The sequence below is a fragment of the Macrobrachium nipponense genome, chromosome 13 (assembly GCF_015104395.2).
Source record: "Macrobrachium nipponense isolate FS-2020 chromosome 13, ASM1510439v2, whole genome shotgun sequence".
In the NCBI taxonomy this organism is placed as follows: domain Eukaryota; kingdom Metazoa; phylum Arthropoda; class Malacostraca; order Decapoda; family Palaemonidae; genus Macrobrachium; species Macrobrachium nipponense.
The window spans coordinates 60,809,672-60,820,739 of record NC_087206.1 but is presented as its reverse complement, the minus strand read 5'-3'; the positions used below and the strand labels follow the sequence as shown (position 1 = coordinate 60,820,739).

Here is an 11,068-nt window from a genome sequence, read left to right as displayed (position 1 = left end):
ACGGCGGTTCTGTATTCACGTGTGTCTGTCCCTTGGTCTGTCTGTTTGTCCTACCGCAATGTTGTCTCAAAGAGTTACCAACAAATTTCATAAGTTTTGTGGACGATGGGTAATGTTCAAAGGGAAGGTCTTGGTTAGGAACTGGTTTGTATCATACGCCACAGCCAATGTAATAAATGCAATATAATTCTTACTGTATAATGAATTTGGAACAGTGATTTCAGTTCAAATAATCAAGTTACTTTGCCATTGATTCATATTTGTGCTCTGTGATGTGTAGAAATTGCTACTTTCCGTTGAAAATGAACATTCTTTATTATTTTGTTCCTTTTCTGCTACAGATTTGCAAATTGTTATTCAACATGAACTCATATATGTGTAAAACAAGTCAAAAGGAACATTAATTGACTCAACCAAGATGGCACAGAATATAAAGGCATTTAGGTACCTGAAGAAAGAGAAAACAAAACCTAGCGCAGAGAAGTATAGTAAATACAAAAAAAAAAAAAAAAATCAGTTTCAAACTCAAAGATGAATAAAAGTAGTTCAAAATTCGGTCAGAAAAATGCAAGAAAACGCCTATGGTGATCAATGTTATTGTACCCTCGAGCTGTTTACAATTGAAGACTGAGGTTCCAGCAAAAATGCTTCTGTAAGGGAGGTGAAATAGATTAATAAAAATAAAAAGCCTTACGTGGGCAAACTTTTGAGATTTCTCTGTCTCACTTTTCCCTTGACTCAACATTTCGTCATTTAAGAGGAAGGTCCATCGTTTCCTTTAAGATTCAACCTAGTCTTCTTCCTGGTCCCTTCCTTTTTTTGCTCTCTTCGTGCCTGGGACAACTGAAGACACTGGGCTGCCAAACCAACAGGCCAGTAGAAAAAAAAAAAAAAAAAAAAAAAAAAAAAAAAAAAAAGAGAACCCACTCGAATAAATGGTACTCACAAAACCCAGGCTCACGCGAGCGTCTCGCCTTGACAATCGAACATTGACATAACTTTAATTGCTAGAAATGCCGTTCGCCTACCACCGCAGTGCCTGTGTATTCCCACATGTCATGCCATTCTTATTGTCACCTGATGAGATTAATGGATCGTAGCAGTGACATCTTGTTGTCACAGATGAATTTACGTCAATACGTGTTGATTTCCTTCGTTTATCGCAGAGGTAGCAAAACAAATTATGAGGGTTTGAATTTTGAAAATGAAGCGGCTGTGTTAGCGTGAAGCCAGAACAATGACATCCATTACAAATGTTCTCTTGGATTTGTTTTGTTCCTTCAAAGAAGAATTTTTCATTCTCTTGACATGCACACCTTCCTAGTTCGTGTTATGTAATATAGATTTTCACCGTCGATGCACTTACCTCCTTTTGTCAAAATAACCTAATGTACTGAACTTGTGCTTTACCTGAGAGTAATCCAAAATAATTTTTTGACTTTTATACGATCACCGTAGCTCCAAAGAAATCGTCTTATTTTGACCTTTCTTCTAGCTTGGGACCTTCCATCCTTTAACAGATAGATGAGAACACTAAAGGGATTGGACCATTGGACCTTCGCCTAAACAATGCTGATTAATACGTTCTTCACATACCTGGATACGTATTGTCGAACAGGATGTATGTTTGGTAAGGGGGGGAAGCTGAGAACATGAACGACAGGAGTTGCTCCAGTACCGTTGGTGTCGGACTCTCAGCCAAACTGGAAATAAATTAGATCATAGGAAAAGGAAATGACACGATGTAGAGAGGGGAAGTTAATTTGTAAGAAAAATGAAAATGAGAGTAAAAGAAAAAACTACGTATGCATATAGATAGATAGATAGATAAATAGACCACAGAGAAAATAAAGCATTGGGCGCATGTCAGCCTTTAGAAGGCTGATACATAGTAGTAGAAATTTACAATGTATATACAGGAGCAGTGGTTCCCAAACTGGGGACCATGTAGCAGAATGCAAGGTGCAATATCTGAGGATATGTATGTATAAAAGCAAAGGAGTTCAGTTGGTAGGTAGCCAGTGGAGGCAATTTACAGGTTCGATGCTGTGGGCGGTGGGCCATGTACAAGTACCCTCCATTAAAAGTGGGTAACGAATAAAAAAAAAAGGTTGGGAACCATTATACCAGAGGGACGGAACAAAAATTTGAACATACAGACTGTTGGAAACCAAATATTCACAACTTACACGTGGGAAAAAAAAACGGGTTGGTGGGGGATGGGTGGAACTAGTAGTTAGCATTTAAGGTCAGTACGCTGTTAAATTGTTTGTCGATCCATGTCAACGACTTTTCTTAAAATCTATGCATTTTACATACATTTTTTTAAATTGACTGATATTCATATTTTTACAAAAGCTGCCTTTTATAAAACTAGACTTGTTGACATTTCTTTAAAGAATATAACTGGAATAAAGTATATTTTGTCGCTGCTTTACTGATTGTACGCTCCTTTAACTAACATATAGTTCACTTGCCCATATTCTATAAATATCTTATAATGCTCTATTCCCTTTTTCTGTGAATTTCCAGTCTGCCTGATAGAAGTGGTCACAGGACTTACATGGGATATCATAGACATCCTTTAAATTCTTTAAATTCATTGTTGCTCTTAAATTCTACATCAACACCAATATTCTTAAGTAGGTGGGGGAGACCTTTGAAATTATGACTATGTGGTAGTTCAAACTGGTTTTTTGTTGGAATTCTCTTTATTGATTTCGTAAAAGTCTTTTATGCTTCTCCTAATGCACTGTGTTATACAGAATCAGGACATTTTAGTTTCTTGTCTCTATTCCTAATTATATCTTTTCCATTATCAGTGTATCTAGGCCCTAGATACACTGATGATGGAAAAGATATACATGTAGCCCTAGAATCTAAGGCTACATATATGCAAAGTTCTTAAAAATATGGATGTGAAAACTGATTTCTTTACTGCTTTGATCTGAATAGAAATGTACATAGGCGGAAACGTTGGTGGGTTTTCTGAACATAGTACATGTAAACCCATAACTACTTCTATATATTAGGTAATCTAAAAACCCATTTTCTATTTCCAAAGCGAATTTCATTGATGGGACCCATTCATTTAATATATCAAAGAAAGTATTTATTCAGATTTAATCATCAAGTCAACATTTTTCAACATATCAGCATCAAAAATTGTACCAACCAATGGAGCGGAACTAACGGAACTAGCAACTGACCTAACTGCAAAATTTGTTTGAGTTTTATTGTCCACAGACATCCGGTCAGGATGGAAAGGTTGCGCACAATCATTCTCGCACGTTTGCATTTCCATTTAACAGCTCTTTAGCTTTTTCTTAGTTTTCTGTAAAATGAAAGCTATTGAGATGGCATTTATCTGTCCTTCCGCACTTTTTCTGTCCGCCCTCAGGTCTTACAAACTACTGAGGGTAGAGGGCTGCAAATTGGTATGTTGATCACCCACCATCCAATCATCAAACATTCCTAATTGCAGCCCTCTAACCACAGCAGTTTTTATTTGATCTAAGGTTAAAGCTAGCCACGATCGTGCGTCTGGCAACGATATAGGATAGGCCACCACCAGGCAGTGGCTGAAAGTTTCATGGGACGCAGCTCATACAGCTTTATGTGCTGTACAGAAAACTCGATTGCGCAGAATCAACTTCGGGGCATTTTTTTTTCTGTTTTTTTTTTCTTATTGTGGTTCCCGATCAATCTTTCTATGGCACCTTTGATTCATTTAGTTCGAAGTATGTATTTTCATCCTCAAAAGATTATTTGTTTTTTCTATATAATTACTTTAATTTAAAATTACAAGCACATCGGGTTTATGTGTATATTTTCATCTCTCTTCAGCTCACTGATGGATACCATTGAATAGCTATGGGGCATTCAGTGTCTGGCTTTTTTAATTTCCTTGTGGCACTATTTCAAAATATTGAGGTATTCAATAAATGCTAAAAGAAATAGGTATACTTGCTCACACCAACAACCGCACTCACAGTGTAACTATATACATACATGCATACATACGCACACACACACCAACCACACACACACATATCTATATATATATATATATATATATATGCATATATAATAAATATATATATATATATATATATATATATATATAATATATATATATATATATATATATATATAAACACCCACACACACACGCGCACACACACACATATATATATATTACATATACGTATATATATATATATATATATATTAATATATATATATATATATATATTATATATATATATATATATATATATATATATATATATATATTATACGTATATCGATAATTATATATACAGTATAGGTATCGTTAGATCCATGATAGAAAGGTGAGTGAAAAACTGGGGAATTGGAACAAGTACTTTTGTGGTATATTCTACATTTTCAAACTTGAAGATGCAGACTACATTTTCAAACTTGAAAATATAGGATATTTATTGAAAGTTCTTGTTCCACGTCCCCAGTTTTTCGCTCACCTTTCTACCGTGGATTTAAGGATATTCCCAAACACGTGTTTCTTCGTGCTATATTGGACAATATAGGTATGTGTGTTTCTGAATGACTGCGTGTACGTACGTATTGGGAAAACTAATCTAATACTTTCTGAATTAAGAATGGGTAGATTTATGGCAATAAGTCTGTCTCTCATTCCATCTTGTAAAGTTATTGTAAAGATATACTCATTATTAAAGAAAAAAAAGAAGAAGTGGAAACTTCTTCTTTGATATAAGCTACCTGCCGTTGTTGAATAGGCCAAAGTATCCCAAGCGGTTTTCCTGATGGATTACCAGGTCCTCACGCATGCCGCTGTTACCTTTGATCTTCGTGACGCGATAAGGTGCGAAGTCTTCCGGAATGTCAGGTTCGTGGGACCAGGCTATTTTAAGCCATCCTGGTAGGGGTATTGGACACAGAAGTAATCATATGATTATATTTTACGTGATTTTTGTGATATTTTCTTCATTTGTACTACAGCTTTTGGTATCTCAAAGGTAGCATGGTAAAGGCACGACATGAGCCAGTTACCAAGAAGATACATGGCTCATTTTTTTTTTAGATATCAATATACCTTAAAATTCTCTAGTTTCTAGAGACTCAGTACTCAGAAGAAGGGAGCTGCGGTTTGAGGAATAGGTCTGAGGTACTGGAAAGCAAACTACGGCATGAGAATGAAGGCCTGGAGCAGACACATACTCACATTGCAATGGTACGTCTGACATCCCATTGCTTTGGAATGAGAGGTAGGTCTCTGTCAGTATTAAAAGAAAACGTGTCTTCGTTCACAGGGAAAATGGGATATTTTATGTGATCGCTAATGCGGTCTTCATTGAAGGCAAACCGCAACTTTGAAAGATGAGACACATTGACTGTTGCAAAAAATCTTGCTATTTAAGTGATGTTGAACATTTGTCTTGAAGCAATATGCTCATCTGCCCAAAATATACTTTAATGAAGAGTAGAAGCAATGATCGAATCAAGAACAGTTTTTTTTTTTTTATAAGGACGTTACATTCTTGTCAAAGATGTATACCTTTAGGGAACGCATACGCTTGGTTTTAGGTAGAGGTTCAAGTAAAGCCCAAGTAAAAAATAAGTCTATATAAAAAGGGAAGAAGAGTATCAGTTGTAAGCGAGGTCAAAATATTGTCCTGTCGTCGCCATTAGATTTCCACTGGAAATCGGTTTCTGGTCGCTTTTTGAAAGGTACATTTGGACAGAAGCCAAGCCAAGCCGACCCTTCATTCACATGTAATGCTATATGCTCTTTATGCAGTTTGCTTATCAACAGACGGAAAGTATTTAAAAAGGGATTGATAGGAAACGAGAAAATCCATGAATTTTGAAGATTGAAAATGAAACCCACAAAATCACTGTGTATAACGTGTTTACTTATAAGTATTTACATTTTATTTTACTCCACACTCGAGTACTTTCAGGCCCTATCTGTGGCCCATTTTCAAGAGATGTGTAGGTTGTCAGCCTACACATCTCTTGAAGTTGCAGAAGACTGCTGGGCCTTGACCCAGCCTGACAACCTACACATCTCTTGCAAATGGGCCACAGATAGGGCCTGAAAGTACTCGAGTGTGGAGTAAAATAAAATGTAAATACTTATAATTAAACACGTTATACACAGTGATTTTGTGGGTTTCATTTTCAATCTTCAGAAGAATACTGAAAGAAGTTTTTGTTTGGTTAATCCATGAATTATTTACAGCCGCCCCTTCAGCTTTGGTCGAGGTCAAATGCCATGAACTTACCTAAGATTAAAGCAAGGCGGATGAATATTGACAACATCCCTGAGCCACCGGCAAGATCCTGGTCGAGGGAGAGAAGGTTATGAATATTAATCCTGATGAATACTAGGACTCTATACTCTTTTTCTCTTTCTTTCTCTGGAGCCAGCTATGATCTACAACAATCGACTAATAGCCAGGCATATAACTCCCTGATTAGGTCAACAGAATCTCGGTGGGTTTGAAGGAGCATTAGGCCTCGTCCCTCTGTCGAGAATCGAACTTGGGTTTCTTCGGTTGAGAACAGAGAGCAATCGAACGAGAGAGAGAGAGAGAGAGAGAGAGAGAGAGAGAGAGAGAGAGAGCTTTTGCAAACTATGAAGACAGCATAGCGCGGCTTTTTGAGAATAAATTGTTAATTCACTGAAAGATGAGTATTTCTTTGTGAGTGTAATAAGTATCAAAATGGTCGTTTAGAAGAAATAGCTATACTCAGCGAGCAGATGTTTATTTACATAAATGACTCTCTGTAAACAATTAATAATTTTGCATTTATACAAATAAGAAATAAAATTAGTGTTCATAATTTCGGCGTGACAGTCAACGACACTGACTATTTTCGTGTAATTATAAATATTGTCTCAGAAAATAACAACGAACAGTTAAAATGCCTGGATGATATAACAAAAATAGGAATACTACCCGGGGAAATTTCGGAAAATATAACGGTTTCAAAAATGTAGTGAATGGGAAACATTACAATTAAATAATCACAGAAAGAATACGTAAAGTTGAAAGATATAAGAATAATGAAAAGAACGAACTGGAATGCGTAAAACCTATGGACTCAAGATATTATGAAGCCCATGTTAAAAAAACCTGCTTGGAAAAAAATTAAGTAAATAAATGAGTTTGAAATCTAACGATGAAGTATGTGAACAATATAACAATAAAATGAGAGATGATTGGAGAATATAATTAAAATACTTTCCAAACAAAAGAAAAGCAAATGAAGTGTAACATGGAGTTAGAAGCACAAATTTATATTACGGTAACTATCGGCAATGGACGAATTTCAGAGGTGCCTTGCTCTGCACTACCACGGTCCCCTTTTGAGTTCCAGTCCCGAAGCTCTGCAGTTGACTGAAGCGAAACCCTCTCTGACAAGGAAGCTCATTCATGGCGCTCGTCCAATCGTTAAAGAGAAGAAGAAGAAGAAGAAGAAAAAGAACAGGGAAAATTATCACCAATGCTTCGATAATCACGTTGGTTGATTAAATACAGCTGGCGTTAATTGACTTGTACGCTGTCATTACGAATGCCATGAATAATAGTATTGAACGTTATCTAAATGCGTCGATGAACACTGAATCAAATCCAGTGAATGTTGATTAGAGCAGCCCATAATTGGCAACATCAAGTTAGTTTTTCTTACTGGTTCCACTGTACATTATGGAGCTGGTGAAATATTTCTCCTTCTGGAATTCTAAGTTTGTCTGCATTTTGACACAACAGAGAATTATTTACGTTCATATATGCGTAAACACGTATATGAATATAACAGGTAAAGAAAAAATGCATGCTATTAGCTAGCTCGGCGTCATAATTCAATAAACTAAGTTTCCATCGAATGTAGGTAATGTTAAAGGCAATGACAACAATTCCCGGAGCATCAAAGACAATTAGCTTCTGTTGAAAAAATTCTGGGTAAACATGAATGAAGAGGTTCCAGAGGTCAACCTTTGTTGACTTGAAGTGAACAATGTTATTTTCCTGTGCTACTGGCACTTGCCTTATGGATCCGGCTGACCATACGCCAGCAAGCTCTGGTTCCTTTTAAGCAGCCCATTTGAATGCAGCTTACAAGCAAATGAGAAGAACAAGGCCTACTGAGCTAAGCTATGACGTACGAAGGTACATTTGTGCATAATCTCTCATTTCTCGGAGAGAAGCTTTCTGATATCTGGTTATGTGGGTAGAGAGTACAAATAAAAGGTTTCTGTTTCTATTTGTACAAATGATCTCGTACACATTTATCTGTTTGTTGATTTATCGTTATCATTTGGTAACAGTTTTTTATTCATCAAATTCAGTTTTTTCTTTTCAGTTTTCTGAAAATGAAACTATTGTGCCTGCTTTGTCTGTCCGTACGCACTTTTTTCTTTCCGAAGTCTTGCTGTCCCACCTCAGATCTAAAAAAACTACTGAAGTTATTGGGCTGAAAATTGGTATGCTGATCATCAGCCCTCCGATCATCAAGCATACCAAATTGCAGCAGCCCTTTAGCCTCAGTAGTTTTTATTTTAATTAAGGCTAAAGTTAGCCATGATCGTTCGTCTGGCAACGATATTGGCCAAACCACCACCGGGCCGTGGTTAAAGTTTCATACAGCATTATACCGAGACCACTGGAAGATAGGTGTATTTTCGGTGGCCTTGATTATACGATGTACAGAAAACTTGATTGTGCCGAAGAAACTTCGGCGCAATTTTTACTTGTTTATTTTACAATGGGCTGACAACTGGAAAATTGACCTTGGCAAGCCATATCAGAGATGAGAATGTTATTTCAGTGGTCCGGTCACTATTTGTTAGTAATAACAATTCACCTTGGGTTTCGTTATTTCCTGTGGAAGCCTGTGCTCCAACGAGAATGAAGAAATCCAGAAATGGGTTAAATAGTACTACTTGGTGGTCATCTGTTGGTCCATCTCACTGGGGAGGTGATGAGGGTTTTGAAGTCAGACGATGTCAACAATGAATATTTATGGTTTCCTCTGGCGCAGCTTGCACTTATTTCCACACCTTTTGAACTTGTCATGGAAGGCGATAGCCTATATTTCAAGATTAATCATGGTGTTAAGGACGTTCCACCCTTCCACAATCGCAAGGCAATTTCCAGACAGTGAACTAGACCTACAGTTTCATGGAAATGAAGGGTTAAGGATAAGGTAAAGGATGTGGAAACTGCTTCTCTCTAGAATGAGTTTTGAGAATTAGTCAGAGAAGTTCAGGGAATCTGCATCCTAGGGAATTCAAGGCGTTTTTCGAACTTGGGTGTTTGATAGACTGACAAAAAAACTGTTGTAAAAGTGATATGAAAAAGTAGATAGGGATAATGTGAATAGAAAGGTAGATAGAAATATGTTATAGGAATACTGAGAAAAGATGAGTTTTTCATACAGTATGTAGTAATTAGAGGAAGCAGTAACAAAATACACACACTAATTGTATAGTGTCTGCACTATGCAAAAGACAAACTATATTTTCATTTCTGCTTTTTCAAGTGGAAAAATGAACAGGATTTTCTTAAGACATCTCTCAAGGGCATCAGTCTCTCCAAATCACTAAGATAATTTTATAAAAAAATCATCATGTAACTTTTTCTTATCTCTAGGGATAGCTAAATTATTACCAAAATAATTTTAGTCCTATACTTGAATTTGGGTCTCAAAGAAACTTTGTAACTATGAACAGCACAGTTATAAGTGTTACTGTTTACTGTACGCCAGCCGCAAAAAATATGGTAAAATATTCATAACGATTCATTCAGCCACCATCCTCTGCAAAGTTTTATGAAGACTTTCCATTGACATGAGCCATCCTAAATTGAATTTACAAAATGAGTGCGTATAAAGCTTTTCCATCTATTGTTCGTATGCGTGTACGAATGTGTTTACACATCACTAGCAGCTACCTTCAGCACTAATGTCAGGACAGTGAAGTTCATTGCTAATTCGGTTTTCAGATACAAAGTCAACAGTGGAACGAGTCATTAGTGTCAGAGAGAATAAAGCTTCGCTAACAGCACTTATTGGTGATGTCTAATTGACGAAGGCAATTGCGTGTTTGTCTTAACAAGGAGTGACTAGAATATGTTTTACGAACATGTCCATCGCTTCCTTCTCTTTGTTTTGTTTATTTTAATCTTTTTTGCGTGTGAGTACTCTATTCTGTCAAAGTTTGCTAGGACAAGGTTATATGTCACAACACTGGATGGCTTGTTTGTGTGGCTTTTGACTTATGTGTGTTTGCATATTTGAACGATAATAGTTATGAAATGAAACACATTCTCTCTCTCTCTCTCTCTCTTCTCTCTCTCTCTCTCTCTCTCTCTTCTCTTCTTCTCTCTCTCCTTTTATGTTGTCTGCAAGTTAAATTGTATGCATAAACATATTAACTTCGTACTTTTAGGGAGGAATATCTATACATTTTTATTTTGGTGATTAATATGCATGAAAACCACCATGCCAGGTAATTCAGTCCATGTGACCATTGAGTGTTCTTGGATAATAACTTTTGGCCTTAATATATCTATAGCAATAAAGCTATTTTCCAATTTATTTCCGTGCCTTGGAAAGTTTCCCGTCAGATCTGCTATGCCGAATCCCTGGCCAGATCTTCGTACCGGAGGGAAAGGGGTGTTGTTGTCTACGATGACAGGAATACTTGAGCAGCCGATTTTATAAACCCACGGAAAGATGTGATTTGATATAATTAGGAGAGACGCAGAAGAGAATTGCCCCCCCCCCCCATAGTCAACAAAGGAGTGCACGAAATGAGAGGTGAGAGACAATCGAAGGGTAATGGCCTAATGCTGCAATTTAAGGAGAATGCAGCTTAGACTAATGAAAAGTAAATAAGGAAAGCAGGGAATTATTAGATTTCTAAAAGGGGAAAATTCTAAAAGGGGAGTAAGAATAATATTAGTTTACCTGGGTAGTAAGGTAAATATGGAAACAAGAGAAAGGAATTGGAAGAAAGCTGACGTAGAGGAAGCAACAGAAAATGCAAAAGAAATAACAA

The 11,068-nt window shown here is 36.7% G+C and overlaps 1 protein-coding gene across 1 annotated transcript in view; it reads left to right on the top strand.

Moving 5' to 3' along the window:
* Positions 1 to 418: 418 nt before the first annotated feature.
* The window catches only part of LOC135225349 (uncharacterized), a 29,623-nt gene continuing 18,973 nt past the window's right edge, over positions 419 to 11,068 (top strand). The window contains exons 1-2 of the mRNA XM_064264683.1: positions 419 to 488; positions 4,491 to 4,568. Of these exons, the coding sequence (XP_064120753.1) occupies positions 419 to 488; positions 4,491 to 4,568 (148 nt within the window). The remainder of the gene's footprint in view (positions 489 to 4,490; positions 4,569 to 11,068) is intronic.